General features: G+C 45.5%; 1 protein-coding gene across 2 annotated transcripts in view; it reads left to right on the forward strand.

The window, feature by feature from the left end:
- Positions 1–947: 947 nt before the first annotated feature.
- The window catches only part of LOC117492780 (prospero homeobox protein 1-like), a 28,525-nt gene continuing 8,034 nt past the window's right edge, over positions 948–21,438 (forward strand). Inside the window, exons 1-4 of one of the 2 annotated variants that reach the window (XM_034143171.1) lie at positions 948–1,669; positions 4,679–6,771; positions 10,598–10,705; positions 15,864–16,058. In XM_034143171.1, the coding sequence (XP_033999062.1) occupies positions 4,744–6,771; positions 10,598–10,705; positions 15,864–16,058 (2,331 nt within the window). In that variant the 5' untranslated portion in view covers positions 948–1,669; positions 4,679–4,743. Of the gene's footprint in view, positions 1,670–1,815; positions 1,955–4,678; positions 6,772–10,597; positions 10,706–15,863; positions 16,059–21,438 lie in introns of those variants that run through there. The other variant, XM_034143172.1, reaches the window with a different exon arrangement.

Raw genomic sequence — 21,438 nt, forward strand, 5'->3', positions numbered from 1 at the left:
GAGGACGACAACGAGCAGCCGTCATCATTTCATAAATCAGAAGCGTCAAACTGGTTTTTCTGTGGAAAGGATCAGATGTCAGTGTCCGCTGAGTTCAGCCTTACAGGTGGGCAAGTTTAAAATGAAAAAAAGTCGAATAATCCATAACAAATCTTAACATGGCGATTTTTTGTTTCAATTTACAGTTAGTTTTACTTAGTATGCATTTCTGACGAGGGTGCCGTCTTTACACATGGGGTTATTTCAGTGGCAGGCTGTGTGACAGACGTTTCATGATGATTTTCGGCTCTTAACTGAGCGTTTCACAAAGAGACGTTTATCTCTCCTCAGATATTGGCTTCCCTGGATAATCTGAATTCCAAAGCAAAGCTCCGAGCTTCTGTGCCGCTTTGCTTGTTCATAAATCAGACTTTGCAGCACCCAATGAGAAAAGTCTGCACATAAAATATCTCTACATGCCACTTTGAACCCCCAATACCCAAGTGACCTAATACTGTTATTCCCTTTGAGGAGCTGCAGTCTAAATGTGTACCAGTTGCAGAACAAAATGTACATAATGATATTTAAAATTCTAACTCGTTGCACATCGTTAAATTATAAAATATCACACTGCAAAGTTGGTAATGATTTAAAGTGAATTGGCTTGAAGGAATGTGTTATTAGAGTATCATAAACATAATCCAAACATGCATAAACGCAAGTGTTGAAAAGTCGTTAAAAAACGATTGTAAATGTTGAGTTTTACTGGTTGGAAGATGTCTGAAAATATCTGCACTAAAACGGTGTCTATACTTTAACAATTCACTTAATGCTACATTCGTTTAAAATCATGCTTTACATGTAGTGAATACATCAGCAACAGGGATAAATATCATCTGATTGTTTGCCAAATAAATCAAGTCGTTCCATAATGAATGTTCTTTATCATGGAATTGATTTTATTTTTAGTATTTTATTCAAAATCTCTTGGCATAAAAGCGACCATTTAACAAAAACATTCTTAAATATGACATAAATAACATAACAATATGTGGACTATGTGTTTTGTTGCGGCTTATCGTGTAATGTCAAAGTGAGTAACGATTCTTACTCGCGCAGTCGGTGCTTTGGGAAGAAAGAGATTAGTAAGAGTGTATTTCCTTTTTTTCCCTCTCTCTCTCTTTAGTTGCATGCTCAAGTCCCATTCTCTGGTCAAGTTCAGTGCGTTGTTCTCCGGACCGGACGGACGCTTCTTATTGGTAGGTTGCGACAGTTACATCACGCCGCTGGTGACGCGCACGTCTTCCTGTTTCCTTCAGCCGCGTCTTAAAGTGAATCTTAGTGGCGGAGAAGCGCTCAGCATCCAGAGCTCTGCATCCAGTGCGCCTCGGAGACGCACACACGCAGTCTCGCGCTCTCTCTCTCTCTCTTACACTCTCTCTATGTCTCTCACTCTTGTAGTCACAGCAGAGGATAGAGGGAGAGACCTACGCGCAAGAGCTCTTTTCATCTTCTATATTTTTCCTATTTTGTTCTTTTCGCTCGCGCAGAGCTCTGACTTTATTCCAGCTCTTTCTTCTCTGAGAAATTGTTATATCCCGTCATCCAGAAAATCCTCGGTGTTCTGCGTTTATTCTCTCTTTTTTTTTTTCGCCGTAGTGTTCAGGTTGTCCCCCTCTTCATCTAAAGGGTAAGTAACCTTGTCCTCGGATACCTCCCTCTCTTGTTCTGCCTCGCTTGCACACGGTGGGCGGAAAAAAAATAAACAAATGAAACCCCATGAACGGGGAAATGTATAACGGTGATCAACAGCTAATCATATATCTATACGACTTTATTTGCTCTGTTTCGTTCCCCTCGGTGTGTGGTTAGAGTTGCGTGAGCTGCCCGTGTGTTTTAGCGAGGATGATTTGCGGACGGTAGCCCAACCTTTCCCCATGAAAGCCGAGATCAAGTTGATTTGCAACTTCTCCAAGTAAGTTTTAGAAGCGAGTGTCTCGATACGTGACTTAAAACACGAGTTGACTTTAGACGGAAGCTGAGATTGAGTCTGTATTCGATGTTTCGTGTTGGAAACGGTGACTTTTATATTGTCTTTGTCCTCCTGTGGGGAGAATCGTATTATAAAAACCTCTTCATGCCGTTTTACCGACACAGAATTGTTTTCAAGGTAGTTACGGTGCTTGTCAGTCCTCCTGTTTTGTGAATTTGGTGTTTGTCTTCTGCTGGAACCACTTTTGGAGGATTGTGATAAAACGCTGCCGGTATATTGTTGTAAGTGAAGGCAACTCTTAGGTTTTGATATCTTTGTCCAATGACCATCAAATGTGGAAAGAAGCTTCAAAGTCTAACTGTTACCATTATGTATAGTACATTATGTCGTTTGACTTCTAAAAGTTGTATATTGTTTTAAATTAGACCAAGTTTTAAATCTAAATTTAACCTCACTTTTCTTTTTTAACTTTTTGTGTCTCATCAGAGAATTTTTTAAACAAAAGCCCATAGCCAGGGTTTTTTATTTTAAAGGATGATGTTCAGATGTATAAAGTTGAGGTGAACCCCTGGAGCTGGTTGTTCATGTGTGTAGTTCAAAGCCTGAAATTGTTTTTTTTACAAGAGAGAGGGAGTGCGCATGGGCAATGTGAGACAGGTGCTCGGTCGAAAAAGACAGGTGCTGGTGACTATTTCAAGCTCATTGTTAAGATCCTGAGGCGATCAAGTCAAGGTTTCTTTCTTGGAGATGTATCACCCCTTTTCTGAACTGCTGGATATGGCTGTCAAGACTTGAGACACAGCCATTTATCAAAATGATATTGTTTTAGAACACTGATGTCACTTTAATGGGATTGATTTAAGAGGAAACATGTTTCACTATGCCTGTTTATTTTATTAGTTTTATCTTATCAGTTTACAAGATGTGAATTTTAAAAGGGATTTTTTGAATAGTGGAAAAACCTGCAATACATGCCACTCGTGTTGTGCATCACACTGCACAGCTTCTAACAAAGCCAGCAGCAAAGTTGTGTGTGTGTGTATGAATAGTGTGAATTTGGCTTTAAGGCTTTGTGACAAGAAATATGATTTTCTTATTTAAAAAAACACTTTTGACGTGTAGTGAGGATGAAAAGAAGATAACATTTCTATTAATTGGAACAACCAAATAATCAGTTAAAGCGAATGTTTTATAATCTCAACGGAGTTTAGTTTTCCTATACTAACCATTGAAACCGAGACTAGAATTTAGACACTCGAAATGGTTTTTGTCTGAAGAAATAATAGCAAAATTAATATATTTAAATATATCTGCCTTTTTCGTATTAAAGAAAAAAAAATATATATATAGCTACTTGGCAGATCTTTTTTAAAGTCTGCCTAAATCGGTGTCAAATTTGAGTATATTTGCAACCTTTAAATAGACGTAAAAAAAAGCAGTTTTTTTATTACTGAGCCAGTGTGTCTTAAAAAAGGCTTTCTGAAAGAGTGTAAAAGGAAAATGGACATTGTTGCACCTTTGCTTTTGATTAAGAAAACATTACCCACATTTAAAACTTACAAATCTCATAATTAATTGTATTTTTAAAGACAGGCATGCGGGTTAAATTGTCTCAAAATATATCACTACATTTGGGATTGAATGCAGCTTCATGGCTATGACTAAGAAACTGCCACCACTGCTTACATAGCAGTATTGATGCAGGCCTGTACTGACAAAACAATTTGCTTTCAGAGGGGCATTAGGGTTTTTGTAAGAGCGCTTTAAGTTGCTCCTTGCCGGAGTTGACCCTTGCGACCTGTTCATTTGAGCAGAATTAACTGCCCTTGCCAGATGAAAAGACAAACAAAAAACACAGAAGTGAGCTCACGCTGGCAACAAAATCAATAGGCCTATTTTGTGTTTCTTTTATGTGTCACTCCCCCCCCATCGCCTAAGATATGATGGCCATATTGATTAATGTGAACACAGCACTTGCAATTTAAAATTACACAATGTGTAAACATGGTATTATTTAGTTTAGTTTAAATGACCAAACGATCATTTTCTTACGTATACCGTAATAGGATTTAGCAAAGGCTATACAACCAATGTGCATTGCCTTCCCTTTTACACAACGCTTTTTTTTTTAATACACTTTACCCTAATTCTTTTATTTTATTTTTGAGTTAATAGCTCTTACAGTATGTTGGTTCACACTGCACAAAAATGGAAATGAGGACAAGTACTTAAGTAATTATCATAATTTTATGCAGCTTTGTGTTCCGTGGGAACTGGTTCAGTGTCGCGCGGCGTGTAACAGGGGACAGGATAAAATGTAGGACTTTGCCCTGGAATGTCGAGCCAAGGCCTAATTCTGCCCCCATCTTGCCTGTTCCCTTTACCCCGCTGTCACCAGTCCACACTCCCGAGATGTAATCATGGATGCGCCTGTCCTATTAGAAACAGATTAGGAGGGATAGCCTGCTGGCTTGAGACAGAACTTATGCCTCTACAGTACATCCATATTGTCCTCTGATGCAATTTTCAAGAGGTTGATGTATTTCAATTTTTTTCATTCAAACGTTCCAGCTTTTCTGTGTAATGGAGATTCAGTTTTGAAATGTACGTGTGTTTGTACATTTACTGGCTGACTGAGTGATTAATTAATATTCCGAAAATACTCTTCACTGTGACTCACACTTTTCTGATTTATTTTGCCCACAGGTGCTCGAAGGATTTGATCCTAGAGGACTCTTTTTCGGGATATGGCCCAATAGCAGCAGCCCGTGATGCCGGACCATGACAGCGACTCCCTCCTGAACAGACAGACCAAGCGAAGACGTGTGGACATTGGTGTTAAGAGGACCGTGGGCAGCGCAGCCTCCTCCACAGCAGCAGCCACAACAACAACCACTGATAACATTGCCCGCGCCAAAGCAGCCATTTTCAGTGCCATGAACTCTCTGAGCTCCCACTCTCACCACGGATCAGACGCTGACTCCATGGAGTGCTCTGTAGTGCAGCCACATGGTGGACCTGGCGTTATGTCAGCCAGTGACAATGAATCCAAGTCAAATGTACTCCGAAAGCTACTGAAGAGGGCCAACTCATACGAGGACACCATGATGCCCTTCCCTGGCACCACCATTATCTCCCAGCTTCTCAAGAATAACATGACTAAACATGGAGGAGGACATGAGAGAGGAGAAAGAGGGGACAGGGGTGATAGAGGGGATGTTGGCTTCCCTGGATCAGGGCGCTCCAATGCAAGTTCAGATGCTCCCCAGGAGGATGCCTGCAGTAACTCCTCCCACGATAGCACCCCACAAGAGTGCTTGTCACCCTTCGGTCGTCCTCCTGGCCTGGCCAGCTTTGACATTGAACGTCTAAACGACGAACACCTGCGTGCCAAGCGAGCCCGTGTAGAGAACATTATACGTGGTATGAGCCACTCACCCAGTGTGGTGATACCTGCTTCTTCCCGTCATGAGCGTGACCACGAGATGGATGGAGACCGGGAGATGGATCTAGACTGCCCACCCCCTCAGTCTCAGCAGCAGACCCCCGGCAGCCCACGGGGAGGGGAGGTGTGCAGCAGTAGCAGCCGAGAGAACAAGCGCAAGCAGCGTCTGCCTCAGCAGCAGCAGCAGAGCTTCACCCAGCTGGTGTGCCAGAGGAAGGAGCAGAAGCAGGAGGAGCGGCGGCAACTGAAGCTACAGCTGGAGGACATGCAGAAACAGCTACGCCAGCTGCAGGAGAAGTTCTTTCAGATCTATGACTCAACCGATGACTCAGAACATAACGACCTCCACAATGACCTCCACAATGACATAGGAAACATGTCCGAGGACAGCCCAGGCCGGTCTGATACAGGTGGCGATGACCGGGGTGGAGATGACTTGCGCTCTGACAATGAGATGTCTGACCTGGACCCAGGCCACTTTCTGGACAGGGCACGGGCGTTGCTTCGGCAGCAGGCCATGCTGGCAGACAGAGAGAAGCCAAGAAGAGAGGGGCTCAGCCGGAGCAAAGGACAGGGAGGTCCAGGCTCCTCCATGCATGCTGAAGGTAAACAGCTAGCAGAAACACTGAAGCAGGAACTCAATTCAGCCATGACCCAGGTGGTGGACACAGTGGTCAAGGTGTTTGCCAAGCCTCCACGTCCTACACCCCAGCAGGCCTTCCCCTCACTTTCCATACCTGCTGAAAGATTTCCCACCATTGTCAATGGTGATAACCCCAACTTCCACACCGCCAACCAGAGGCTGCAGTGCTTCGGCGATGTCATCATTCCCAATCCTTTAGATTCCTTCTCCAGCATGCCTGGGATGCCATGTCCCACCATGGATCAAACCGAGGCGATACCTTTAGTCGTGAGGAAGACACCCAGTGACCACCACCATCACCACCAGTCCTCAGCTGTTGGGGCCCACGGTGGACACCACCACCCCGTCCTTCACCCCTCCTCGCTCTCTGCCTCCATGGGCTTCAGCCCCCCATCCTTTAGGCACCCATTCCCTCTGCCTCTCATGGGCTACCCCTTCCAGAGTCCTCTTGGTGGGCCCACAGGTGGCTACCCGGGCAAGGACCGTTCCTCTCCAGACTCCATGGACCTGTCCCGGGAGACCACCAGCCTCAGGACCAAGATGGCATCGGGCCACCACATGGGGCACCACCACCACCACCACCACCACCATCGTTCTCTTTCACCATCGCACCCTGGCAGCACGGCCGAGGGGCTCTCCCTGTCCCTCATCAAGTCCGAGTGCAGTGACCTCCAGGACATGAGTGACATCTCACCCTACTCAGGCAGCAATGTATCCTTTCAACAAAATAATTGTCGAAGAATTTCTGTGTGAGGGTGTGTGTTTGAGGGGGTTGAATGTGTATACCTACCCTGATGTTTTAACTACAAAGTCCACTTCAGGCAGCATATGCTTCTGTAAGTCAGACAAAAATCCAATTTCAGGTGGTAATTCCCTGTAGAGACAGGTGCGATACAATGCATCAAAACCACAAAGAGTTAAAAAATCAAATCTTTTTAGCCTGTTTGAAACTAGCCTAAGAAACTGAGAAATTGTTGATGAATCACTTTTCCTCCCACTGCTGTTCTCTTCTCCATTGTACTGCATTGTTATATTTATTTTTATACTCATACCTCTTCCTCACAGCACCATACAGCCTTTTCTTCCATCTTGAATCCTAAGTGCTTTAAAAGCTCTCTTGTCACATATCACTTACTCACGAAGATTAGGTCCCCACGACATTGACTGCCCCAATTCCTTTTTATAAACATGTCCTGAAAGAACAAGGAGGGAGATAGCATCCTGAAACTTGGCACACAATGGTGTTATATAGCCTGCCTTATAGTTTAACCCCAGTGTGCCCCAATCATGCCCTACGGATAAAAAGGCTATCCCCTATGGGAGTCTCAAATTGAGTCCCCCGGGGACTCAGGACTAATAGCTTAAACAGATACATTCAGTGCCTTCTCTGTTTCCCCTATACCTCCTTAGTACCTAAGTATTCAACACCCCCTAACCCTTATGAAAGTTTGATTTGTGTCACACTGCTTTCCTTAGAGAGCTTTGTCTTCGAGTCATTCACATTCATACCTTGCTAAGGAAATGAATCCAACAGCTTACCTGTTGTGTCTTTTTAAGTTCGGTGAATATTTATATATAACACTTTAGTTGCCTTGTTTTTACTTTTGTGCGTACCTGACTGCCTACCCTTTTTCTGAGTGTGTGTACATGTGTGTGTGTATGTGTGTCTTTATGTGTGTGCATGTCACAAAAGGTTCGCCTGAGGACTCAGTAAAGATGTATATTTATGATTGCTTGTGTTTTCTCTTGTGTTCCTCTTATCATCCATCGCCGTTGTAAAAAGCCCACAATCATTGTCGTTTCTTTTCCCTTTTTTTCATTTCATAAAGATCTGTCAACAGCCCGGGGGGCCCTTCGGCTGTTGCTTGGCAGCCAAATACTTCTTTTTTTTGTTTTCCCTCCCTGCAAACCCCCCTCCTCCCTGTCTTTTCTTTGAAGCGGACGTTAACAGGTGTTTGCAGCGAGCTGTTTATCTTTCATTACCTCGCCTTGTCTTGTCTTCTGACCCAAGGGTGAACGCTTTCCAGAGATCCATAATCCTTTGCTTCTACGGGCTCCCGATGGAGGGATGGAAAGAGAAAAGAGACTAAGAGAAAGTAAAAAAACAATCAAACAACAACCACACATGCCAGATGCTGTGGCTTTCATTGTAGCATGTATACATTCAGGGCACTACCAGATGTAGTCGCCTAAATGAAAAAATAGGCAGTACAACATGTCGGCGTGTTTTTTGTTATTATTTTATTTGTATTTTATCACAGGTTAAGGAACAAAGTTTGGCATATACAATATATAGTTTTGTTCAGTATTTTTTTTTTTAATAGTACGACTTTCTTTCTATTTGTAATATCTTATAGCTGGTTTCATGGATGTCGTTTTTAATTTTTTTTATTTCGTAGCTCCTTTTTATCCCGGAGCCTCCGAAGCCAGAGACAGCTTGTCAGACATTTTGCGAGGTGTGTTCAAGTTCACCAGCTCTCGGCAGCGTTGTGGAGCAGATGGCTGCTATCAATTTCCTCATTTGTTCTCAGTCCGACTCCAAATATTCTTGTCCTTACACCTGGAATTGGGAAGTCGAGCAGCTATTTCCCTCTCACGACTTTGGGTTTTGGGGATGTGTTGTGAGAATGATGATGTCTTGTCAGATGTGGCAAGCGAACAGTGGGCCAGCTGGTATGAGTGCACCATCATGACAAAATAATAGCCTTGCACGCCACCCCTAAGTCCAATCACAATTACATTTGCAAGCTGTGAGTGAATTGGAGATGAAAATGCCTCATCAGGAGATATGAAGCTTCTTAATTGTCGTCTGAAGGGAGGTGATATTGTGTTTATGGCTGGAGAGGTAAAACCTTGACGTATTTGTTTTAAAATCATTTTTAATTTCAGTGATAAGGGGAGAGCGATGCTTATCCTAATTGAAAAAGCAAAAACAAATTAATTTAAGTGTAAGTGCAAAGCTTTCACAGCAAACAAATCCCAACCTTGCCTTACTGAGAAAGAGCTTTCTCTTTCTCTCCCTCTCTCTGTCTGAGGATCCATTGTATCCCCTCCACTTGGAGCAGATGGTGTGGTGTGGAGAGTGAAGTGCTGCTCTTTTGGCCAGGCCTGACAGAGTAACACCAGTCTGCCAGGGTTTCCCCCACAAGACCCTCGCTGCGTATACAACTAACTCTCTCACTCTCTCACTGAATCAGACAAAGTAGACAGGGTTTTTAAGGAGCCAACCCAGTGTGGTTCAGTATTTGCTGGCTTTGCTGTGTAACCCTGAGGCCAAGGGCAATCCAATCTAGCAGCTGATGCCTTCTTCCCACTCTATAGTTACAGCTACATCTGGACACTTGACTGATTTTAACGATCACAGCCACCCCTGTAGATCATAAATAATGTCAGGCAATGTATTTTGTCCAGTCGAGTGTAAACAGTCTTCATGAAAACTTGGTGCTGTATCTTCTTTGTAATTTAAAGCCCTGTCTTGCTTCTGCTTGATGAAAAACCTTGTTGAAACAGCCTGAGGTTTTAACATGCAGCCCGCCCCCTTCCCCGTTCCCTTTTCAATGTCTTATCCTCCAGATTGATATTATCAGATGCATTATACGGCCGTTAATTCACCATGGAAATGGCTTGGGCCGTTCGGTGGCGCAGATGTGTTGCAGACCCCCCCATCACTGGCTGAGTCCAAAGCCTCGGAGCCCCTCTTCTCCTTCTCCTCCTCCCTTCTTTTGCTCCTCCAAGGGTTTGGCAAAGGCAGCGAGGCTGGGGGGTAGGGGTGGAGCAGAGGGAGGAGGAGGGGGATGTAATTGAAGGTTGGAACCACACTATCCCTCAAGGTGCCCCCACCAGCCCATCTCCATCCTCTCTGGTGTTCAATCCAGGCGATCCATTAAGAAGACAAGGCCTCTGACATGTATTTGAATATGGCCTGTGAGGGTGAGAAGGTTTTCATGTAGCTTGGGCCGCTGTTCGGGACTATCTCCTAGACCTTGTTTTGTCACTGATATGAAGCCAATATCAGACAGTCATATTCAGGCTTGGCATGTGTTGTCGCCAAGCCATTAGGTCTTCTTGCCCGTCACTGGCGTTAACTGCTGTCTTTGTCTGTGATATGCAAATGTCTCCTTTTTCTTCTTCCTTTTTTTGGGTGGAGGTTAGCGCAGGGTGTAGGCAAAGGCGTTTGCTTGCTTTGACTGTGAAATGAGCCTCCTTATGTAAAAGCATCGGCTGTAGTGCTGGCCAGCGTTTTATTTACCGTGACGCTCTCACACCTGATACGGACGATGCTAATTGCAAGCAAATGGTTTTGCTTTAGTGCACTTTCTTCAGCCCCCCCCCCTACCCTCCAGCAGCCCTGCATTCATGCCTGAAAGGAAATTTGGTTATCCATCATCCAAAGGACAATTTCTTGCCAATCTTGCAACTAATGATTACCATGTACATGTTGTGTTTGTGATAATATCAGTAGCTACATTATCTTGATCTACCATAACATGTTTCCCTTCAAACACTTGTTAATTTCCTTAATGGCAGCTATTTCTAGATCCAAGAGGGTCTCTCTCCCAATCATCTGAAGAAGGCCAAGCTCATGTTTTTCTACAGCCGCTACCCAAGCTCCAATATGCTCAAGATATTCTTCTCTGATGTCAAGGTAAGGTCAAACACGTTCTCCCTCTTTAGCCCTTTTTTAAATGAATAACATTTGCTTCTATCTTCCTTTTAAAATGTTGTAAGAATTACTATCTTTGCTTGTCTATTTTATATACTATAATTTGTACTACCTTCTTGACACAGTGACTTCTTTTGCCACGTGTAGCAAGTATTAAGAGGATTTATTTTTCTTTTGTCACATTTCCTACTTTATCATTTGTCAACGCACCTGCTTTAAAAGGGGATTTTACAGCTTCAGTTGCCGTGAACAACGTATGCTTGTCTGTCTTGAAATGAGGCCCTTTCCCTAACTAAGTTGTGGTTTTATGCAAAAGATGAAAGAAGAGGAAGTTGAATGGGTTTACATGAGGGAGCTGGAGAGCCTATGAGTATTCTAAAGATAAAGAGCGGGATGAGTAATGGAGGGGTGGAGAGGGCAGAGAGGAGGATGGAGCCTAGAGACGGAGGAGTGGTTATCTGAGCAGGTGTAGGGAGTATGTTTTGATGGAGGGAGGGGAGAAGAGAAAGTGAACATGGCAAGGATGAGCGTTGGCGCTGCTGGGAGTTTAATGAAGGAAATTTGGAAAACAAAGCACAGAAAAACAAGAGCAACAGCACAATGGCCGTTGTAGTGTGCGCGACCGAGTTTGTTCCTGTTGTTGTTGTTGTTTGTACTAAATGCGTGCCCCTTTTCTGACCATACGGAGGGGTGAACATTGTGACATATCCAGGCCATCTTATTCAAATCAGAAGATAAAGGTCCTCCTTTTTCCCAGCTGCCCTCTCATGGACGCCGTCGCCACAAACCATGACTCATGGGTCACATGGTTTTCTCCATTCAGCATTTCGTTGGTCTCGTTGTAAAGGAGGGTTGGCATTAGGGGCCAGCAGCTGTAAATGTTGATCTGTTACAGAACTCATTTATTAAAGCATACCACTGATTTCACATTGGTGTTGAATTACAACAATTGCTATTTAAGATTTGAACCACTTACTTTCACTCGCTAATCACTCGCAGGGATGGGGCCCCTTCTTGGTGGCCACATTTGATACTTTAACAAGGTCAAGATAGTTAAGGGGATTATGAGTCCCCTCATATTGTTTTCAGTCAGGGACAATGGACTCAAGTTAGTAGACATGTATGGGAATGAGACTGAATATCTAATTAGATGCAGCCAGCGCGGCCTCTTAGCAAGTGGCTGTCCTCAGACAAAAGTCTTAAAGGCTAATCAGGTCTCGACTAATCAAGTCTTGACTGTCAAGCATCTAATGAACGTGGGAAGTGGGTTGACCCAAGAACTGGGGGATGCTGTAGCTGTTGTTTCCCTTGATTAAGCTCCTTTTAAGACTATTGTGACTATTGTGACTTTTATGACTTTTATGAAATATTTTGACAGACGTCTCAATATGCCATTGTTGTTGATGACGGCCTATTGTATCATCCCACTAGCTTTGAGACGTCTCATTATGATTGCAGTTAATGTTGTGATTAAAGATGAGTAATTATCACAGATTAATGCACAGATTAAAAAAGTCAGCAAAAGTGAGTGCCTTTGTAAGGGGATTCAGTGTGTGTGTTGTATATTAATTAGAGGCTGTTTGGACCTTCATCTTATAAAGATTTCCAATTCAAACGCTCACACGGGCTGAAACTCACACACTCTTTGCTTTCTTTATGAATCTGTCTGTGGCTTTTTGAGCGACAAGCTTCAGTATTTGGGCCAGTCATGTGCTGTGGAGTAGAGGAGGTCAGTAGGGTTTTCCCTTTTCTATATGTCATTCCTTCTCTTTTCTTTTTTTTCGCTGATGGTGTGGCATGGTGTGTGTGCCTCGGTGGGGCCGGGGAGAAAGAAAAGCCAGCCGCTGGATTTGAGTCGCCGCAGTAACAAAAGCCCGCTTTCCAGGGCCGCTTTTTGTGTGCAGTCAGCCAATAGGCAGCCGGAGATTATCTCCCACAATTCACCCCTGCGAAAACAGGAAACGTCGGAAAGCCCTGATGACTGTGAAGGGGCTTACGAGAGAGAGGGAGGGAGGGAGAAAGAGAGTGAGAGGGAGGCCCGTACAGGCTTCTCTGTCTTTCTGCTCTCCTCTCCGGTTGTTCTGGATGTAGCTTAGCACTCTGAGGTCATCCGTGTGCTTTCTGCTCCACTGCTGACCACTGTGTCAGAGAAAGTGTTGGCGAGCGACACTTTGACATGTCATCCAAATGTTTCTTAACTAAAAAATGTTATCCTAAATGTAAACACAAAACCGTTTAACCAATTTCATTCTGCATATTTAAAACTGAGCCCATGTGTGTGCAGAAGTTTGGGACCGACGGTTAGCTCCTGATTACTTTTGTCAGGCGACTAATATAGTGTTAGTCCAAGGATACTTAAGTGTTTTCCTATTCTGGACTTAAGTATGCGCCTGTGCACGAGCAGAACATATGTGTGTGTGAGTGTGAGTGTGTGCGCCACTTTCTATCTTGTGCTGTTAGCACTAAGCGCTGACCTTTCACAGGCTCTTGAGTGTGAGTGTGAGAAACACGCTCTTGCTGTCTCTCTCTCATCTGCCTCTCAGCCAGCCGCACACACACACACACACCCTTATAAACACTTATATGCTCAGACACACATTTTTCTCGCTGCATCTCATGTCTGTGCAGGCTGACCCCTGCCAGTTCTGATTAAGGAGCTGCAGTGATGTGCTCCTTTGAACCAGTTCCCTCCTTGTACGCTGAACACACTCGTCTTTAACCGCTATCAGGGGGTCTCTCTCCCCCACCAGCAACTTAATGAACCCTGACTGCTGGAAGCTGCATGGGGGACTTGCCAAAATTAATTCAGTAAGTGTGTTGGTTGCAGCTGATGCAGATATAATGTAAGCTAGTGTATTTACCTGCATGCAGAGTAGATATGGTGTCTTTTATGAGCTCTTTGCTTTGATTGAGCCACAGTTCACTTCAGTTGCACGGGCCCTAATACATCTTCTCCGGAGCTGTCCGTATAATAAAGTAATCCTTGTCCAAATGACAAATCTATCCGTCACTCGGCTGCGGTGACACCAAAGGTCTCCTGCATGAGCGATGGCAACTCTTTCACTGACTTTAATCTCAGTATGTACTATGTAGTGCTCAATCTTGCACGCGCTCAGTTGCATGTACACACACATGCTTGCGTATATGGACGCCAATTCACTAAATGTCTCAGATTCCCCCCACCAAGACTTGATCTGGTCTTTTACACAAGGAAAGGTTTATATCAAAGTGACAACTTCAATGCAATAGTGTGTTTGTGCTCTCACACTCCGACTGCCTGCCACATTGTGTGTGTTTAAGAATAGCCCTGTGCAGCCTCTGTATTTGTAAGTGTCAGTAGTTTGTTTGTTTGACACTGCGATGTCACGACCCCAGCTTGCTGACTGCTCACGTTCCGACCCTCTGCCTCCCCCCCCCCCCCACCAGCAGAACGCCATTGTCCGACGGCGCTGACCTGCACCCGTCCTCCTCTCCTCCCTCCCTCACTCACTCATTTCCCCATTTATGCTCACCCTGCACTTTAGGACAGCCACCGTGCCACCCCTCCTCTCCCCCCCCCCCCCCCCCCCCCCCCCCGACGTACAGCCTCCCAAAACCCCTGCCAAACAATGTCAAGCGGACTTATTCTTTTCCACTCCGGCCTTTATGTCATCTGCTGATCATTCCAGAAAAGCACGGCCCCTCTCCTTTTAGCCCCGTCCCACCTTTTGCCAATTCTCTCGCGGCTCCTAATTCGCCAACTGTCCTGCCTCTCTGTCCTGCTGCCTCCCATCTTCAGTTGCTTGCGTGTGTTTGACTGCCATGCAAGATTGCGAGAAAGAGAGAGTGTGTGCGTACGTGTTTGTGTGTGTCTGTGTGTTGTGGAACAATAGCCAGAGCCTAATCTCCATGTCAAAACCGCTCTGCCTCCCCAGCGAGCCGTCCGCTCAGCGTTTAGTAGCGTTTTGTCCCCCCATTCTTCCAGCACCACAAAAAGAGCAGAGGGGAGGGAGGAGGGAAGGCCTGTGGTGTGTGTGTGTGTGTGTGTGTGTGTGTGTGTGTGTGTGTGTGTGTGTGTGTGTGTGTGTGTGTGTGTGTGTGTGTGTGTGTGTGTGTGTGTGTGTGTGTGTGTGTGTGTGTGTGTGTGTGTGTGTGTGTGTGTGTGTGTGTGTGTGGGTGATGGTTAGGGATATCAAGCTTTCACAGGCGAGACTTTTGAATTGACGAGGTGTCCTTTCTGGAAATCAGTGAAGAAAGACATGAAGATGTTATTTGTATGTTTTTAGGGGTTTGATCAGAGCTTTCAGAGTGGGGCATTTGAGGGTGAATGAGCTCTGCTGCTCTCCTGAATTCCTGAGCTCCTTATCTCGTGTTTGGGGTGTTTAGACAGTGTGTTTTCACTGCTGAGACCAGCCGGAAAAAGAGCCGGGGACCAGCGGAGGGTCTTAATAGGTTTACCTCGCCCTATTGAATCCAGCGGAGCGGCACAGATCAGATAGGCGCTGCAGAGATGGCTGTGGCTATCGGCTCTGTCTTTCCCTCGCTTGCTTTTTCTTGGGCTCTTTTTCTTCTCCTTTCTTCCTGCCTGAGAGGTGCGGAGAGGGGAGGAGAATCAGGGTGTAATTGGTGAACGGGGTTAAGTACATGTTTGAGCCCCCTGCGGGCCAGGGCGCTTCAGATGATGACTTAATCGTTTTTCTGGTCAATTATGTGTTTGCGGTCTCGCCCCGGCCCCCCCCCCCCCCCCCCCCCCCCCCCCTCCCCTTCCCTTCCACCTCTCTTTCCACTCTCAGGGTTATGATAGGGGGAGGTCTGCTCCCAGTGGGGAGGATGAACCACACACACACTCTCACACACTCCCCCCCCCCCCTCCTCCTCCTTGCTAGCTGTCTTACTTAATGTCTCTATTATCTTCCCTCGCTCCACGACCTGTGATCTTCCTTGCTCTCGTCTATTATCTCCCTCTCTCTCGGTTTCTTTTAAGTTAACACCTCACGTCTCGACTCCCTGATGTGAAATGACACGCTGTCACCCTTACACTCCTTCTCAAATCCAATGGCTTAATAAGGTTGACATGATAGTCTCTCCCCCTACACTGCTTGCATTAAGAACAGGTACAGATCTCTCTTCAGCAATACTGACTTCTCCTCTCTCGTTACAGTTCAACCGCTGCATCACCTCTCAGCTGATCAAGTGGTTCAGCAACTTCAGGGAGTTCTACTACATCCAGATGGAGAAGTTTGCCCGCCAGTCCATCAACGATGGAGTAACCGGAACTGAGGAGTTGGGCGTCAGCCGCGACAACGAACTCTTCCGAGCCCTCAACATGCACTACAACAAGGCCAACGACTTTGAGGTACGCACCAACGCTTTCAGCACATCATGCAGACACAGAATTGTTGTATGAGAGAGGAGGAGCTCAGGTAATGAGGTCCACATCAGAAAACCTGACACCTCATGGATGCAGACGGGCAGGGTGATACTGTCTCTCTGTGTCCTCTCTGACACAACCTTGCCGTCACTATTCTCAATGCTGCGTTTAAGCCTTTCATACTTCCTGATACACACTTCACTATCATTTATCTCCTTGTTGTCTGGTCCAAAACAATTCTAGAACACCTTATTACCAGCTTTTAACTTCATCTTTAATAAACGTCTGTTGGGTTTTCACTTGACACATATTTTATTTTTTTCTAAAGCGTGCATCACAGATATAATCCATACAACTATGTGAGGAACTCTCATCCAATGAGGAAGAAAGCTTACCAACACCTCGCTTGTTTTACCTCTTCCTCACTGCTCATTTCCCCTCAGTGTTCCTTGTGTGTGTGTGTGTGTGTGTGTGTGTGTGTGTGTGTGTGTGTGTGTGTGTGTGTGTGTGTGTGGTGGTGGTGTGTTTTTGAGAAATCGCATTGTACTTCCCCATCCTCATTTACCTATCTGTGGTGAGATGTTTATGTGTGTGTCTTCCAGTGTATTGTGATCATAAATTCTCAGCAGGCAACTTCACGTTTAATATGTTTCATTTTTCACACTTCCCCTTTGCCACGGTGTGTGTGTGCGTGCGTGTGTGTGTGTGTGTGTTTCAGGATCACCACTGCTCTCTCAATGTCAGCTGACAATAGACCTTTAAAAAGGCTTGTGTTAAGAAGGACCTGGAGTGATCTGTGTGTGTGTGTGTGTGTGTGTGTGTGTGTGTGTGTGTGTGTGTGTGTGTGTGTGTGTGTGTGTGTGTGTGTGTGTGTGTGTGTGTGTGTGTGTGTGTTAGAGAGACCGAGTCCATGTGTGTAAGTGTTTTGTTGTTGCTGCATTTCCCAGTGTCCTGTTCACCTCGAAGGGTACAGCCGTCCCTTGGACCGGCCTGGCATGCTGGCAAAGCACTTCTCCGGTGTGTGTGTGTGTGTGTGTGTGTGTGTGTGTGTCACTTTGAGGGGGGGAAAATCTCACTGTTATCAAGGTTAAGCGTCCTACTGTTTTAGTGAGAGGAAGGGGAGAGAAAGAGGGGGAGAGGGGGAAGAGGGAGATGGATAGATAGGGGATAGAGGGTGAGAGCTCGGAGACAAAGGAGAAAGCGATGAAGGGAGGGAGGGAGAAATGGAATCAAGGGGAATGGGAAGGGGAGAAAGAAGGGTAGAAGGAGAGAGGGGGGAAAAGAGAGATGACGTGCACGAGAGAAGTGCCCTTGCGAGCAGTGGGAGTTTTGCAGCGCTCACATTTAAAGTGCTTCACTCTCTTTCTCTCTGTTTACGTCTATCTCTCTCTGTCCGTTATTTGTCCACTGGGGCTCCTCTGTGTGCACCCAAACACACACACACACACACACACACACACACACACACACACACACACACACACACACACACACACACACACACACACACACACACACACACACACTCCCCACATCCATCTTCAGCCCTCTTAAGGGAGGCTTTGAAAGAGGCACTTGTACACATGAGGTCTCAATAACCCCAAAGTCCATCAGAGCAAAGCACAAAGAAAAATGACACAATTGTTTCTGCTGAGCTGCTCATGAATGAATTATTTGTTTTAGTGACAGGGAAATATGTTTAAATCAATAAGAAAGTGACCCATCACCTACCCCTATATTTGGCCTACACTATTTTAGTGAAGTGCTACAAAATTCTGATTTGAACACCAACAAAGATAGAAGCAAAGCACACTGAGAAGACCACCGTTAAGAGTTAACAGTTCTAATCAATTAGGTGTTATACTTCCTTTGCTTATATCAAGGTGAATTCTTCTCTAGACTATTGCTTCCGTCTTCATATCAAATGATGCTCTGCTTATTGTTAATCACCTGACACAACAGGAAATGGAGGTAATTAATATCGCAGCCTCACAAACCGGATTCCTGTCCTTGATGTTGGTGTTGTTTGACAGAAGAGAAGTTATCGACGTGTTTTAAGACATCGGTACTTAGCTTTTTTATGCACAAAAAAGTTCAAATACCTTCATCTCATTCAATAAAAGTAAAATCTTCTTCAAACCGTAACCCAGAATCTAGAAATATGCCTACAGAATATATAATTATTGCTAGACACGTGATTTATCTTGCTTTATTAAAACGTCCATCAGTGTATGTATAGTAAAGATTTCAAGTTTCCACATCACAGTTATATTTAAGTGACATTTTTTAAGACAACAATTGACTTAAAGACTAGTTGTAGTGGTGTTACTACTGTAAATCGAGTGTATGCGTACACGTGCAACACCGGCAGAAAAACGTTCAAACTTCAGCTAAACATTTTTTTTGTCTTTTATATTTTACATTGTGTCTTAAAAGTAAGTCATAATGAAATGAACTACATTAGGGTTGTATTGCAGATCAGTTGGGCCCAAAGATTCTTAGACAGGTTTGCCGTTAATCCCACAGGAAACACGTTTGCACGTTTGCGCGCCAGGAAAATTGCCGTTCCTGCCCGACAAAAACCTCCTCTTTCTAAAGCACAAATTCCCCGTCACATCTCAGACAAAACTATCATTCTTCTCCTGGCACCAGGAAGCTACTGTTGAAACAGGCTTAAGGGGAATAGCCCATTTGCATACATAAATGTGAAAATTTGCAAGAAGACAGGCAGAGGAAAAGAGTGAGAGAGGCCAGGTGAATAAGTCTTCTGTTGGCCGAGGAGCAGCAGCGGTGGAGCAGGGAGGGAAGGTGTTTTGCATATTAAGGTTTTTTTTTTGCTGGGCAGGTGTCTGAGAGATACAGGAGCTGATTAGAGTTTAGCACAAGGAAAATTTGCCCAGCCATGCAAATTCTAACCCCCCTGACAAACCAACCGCCTTGTGAGCATGAAGACTCTGCGTGTTAAGTGTTTGTGTGTGGCTTTCTGGTGTGTGTGTGTGTCTGTGTGGGTGTTATTTGTGCGTGTGTGTGTGTGTGTGTGTGTGTGTGTGTGTGTGTGTGTGTGCGCCCGTGTGTTTGTGTGAGCGGGTGCGTGGGTTGTGTGTTTGTTTGCTGTTTGATGTTGGTGTGGGAATGGTGTATTTGTGTGTCTCATGTATGTGCGCGGACACATTTGTTATGCTTTTCCGTCTCGTGTGTGTGTGTGTGTGTGTGTGTGTGTGTGTGTGTGTGTGTGTGTGTGTGTGTGTGTGTGTGTGTGTGTGTGTGGTGTGTGTGTGTGTGTGTGTGTGTGTGTGTGTGTGTGTGTGTGTGTGTGTGTGTGTGTGTGTGTGTGTGTGAGTCATAGAGGTAATGTGTGGAAATGTACTGGATGTGTATCAGGATGCCCCCAAGGCCCTTTTCTGTGGATCTCTCCCCTTTCTCCTCCACCTCCTCCACCTCCTCCTCCTCCTCCTCCTCTTCCTCCCCTACCTGCCTGCACCACCACTTGAAACAGGAGCCTACGCAGATTCAGCAAGCACACTCACTCACTCACTCACACACACACACACACACACACACACACACACTGAGTTTTTCCTTTGCCAGATTCTGCATCATCAAAGTTCCATCCACCTTGGTGGCGTCTTTGGAATGAATATGTCCTCTGTTTCCGTGATCACACACACACACACACACACTCACACACACTCACACACACACGTCTGTGGCCTTTCTTGTTTGATGCTAATCTGCTCTGTCACTGTGCTGGCCTAATACGCTCCCCATCTCCCTCCCAGCCCCTCTTTTGTCGCGATTGTTTCCCTTTTTCCTTTCATATCCCTCCTCCCTCAATCCCTCTCGTCGCTCTCTCTTCCTTCTGTTGCCTCTCTCCTTTCATTCTTTCATCCTCCTCTTTTGCATGTCTTCCGTTATCCCCCCTCCTCCTCTCCCTCGCTTTTTTCCCCCCATTAGGAAGTTTTAATGGCATAATTGTCACATTCCTTCTGGCACAATGAACACCAGCGGTAATTAAAGAGCTTGCCGTTAATTACCTAGACCCCGGCTCTACTTTCCTCTTTTCTCAGCCCCCCTCCTGATGCCCTCTTTCTTCTTCTCTCTCTTCTCCGCTTCTCACTCGCTCTGTCCATCGCCATCAAAGTCTTCCGAAACACACCCGGCCTCCCAAAGCCTTGACTTTGAGCGAGCAGCGCTTTCATGTGAGGACTCAAGTGAAAATTCTCGCCTAGTGTCCTTTTCTTTTTTACTCGGCAGCCCCCTCTGTCTTTCTTTGAACCCCCCCACCCCCCCCCCCAATGACAACACACACCATCTTTCATAAGACAGGAATGTGTGTGACCTGGTAATGGGCTGCAGAGAGGCAGAGAGGTGGGGTCTGATAGAGAGGCAGTTTTATGATGGCTCTGGGAAACTCTCAGATTTCCATAAGACAGACTAGGCCAAGTTTCCTCTGTCAGTGACCACTCCTCCCACAGAGGACACACACACACACATGCATACACTCATACATACACACACCTCGGCATTTAAAAGAGGAAGTCCCTATGATCTCTATGTGAGAGGGAGGTACTGCAAACACACACACACACACACACACACACACACACACACACACACACACACACACACACACACACACACACACACACACACACACACACGCGGGTATCGTGTGTCCTTCCTTATCAGCTGCTCTGTCTCCTATTGGAAAGATGTCTCAATCCTTTTGTCCCATTTCCTCTTTTGTCTGTCCATCCGTCTGTCATCCTCTGTTTCAATTGATAACGCCCTTCTATATACACACACTTATCCACAGATTCTTTTTATATCCAAAGTGAAAATAAAGGCAAAAACTTTATAAAGTTTGTCACTTTTCCTTCCGTGTCCTCGCCCACCCTCCATCTTCTCTTCCGCCCTCTTTTTTCCCCATCCTCTCCTCCCTCTCTCTCCCACCTTCATGCTCTCTCTGTGTCTCTCCAGCTCTCCATCCATTACCAGAGCCACAGAGAGCTGAGAGCAGATGCTGTCTGTCCAACCGCCGTGCCCCATAGCATTGTGTGCTTCACCTCTCCTTCCCCCCCCCCCCACTCCCTGGTTCCTCCTCTTCACGTCCCTCTCGGGGCTCCATTTGTTCTACACCCAGAGAGCCTAATGTCTGTTTTCTCCTCCTCCTCCTGCGTTTCCCCTCCCTGTTGTGTTTTTTGGGAGTTTTTCTCACCACGTAGGGCAGGGTGTGTTGGTGTGTGTGTCTTTGACCGGGGTTCGACCTCAGGGGATTTGGGGTGAAAAGGTCACGGGTGTTGCACTGGATGCCCGGGCAAAGACACAGATCCAGATACACGGATACAAACATGTATAAACGTAC

The sequence above is a fragment of the Trematomus bernacchii genome, unplaced genomic scaffold (genome assembly GCF_902827165.1).
Source record: "Trematomus bernacchii unplaced genomic scaffold, fTreBer1.1, whole genome shotgun sequence".
Taxonomy (NCBI): Eukaryota; Metazoa; Chordata; class Actinopteri; order Perciformes; family Nototheniidae; genus Trematomus; species Trematomus bernacchii.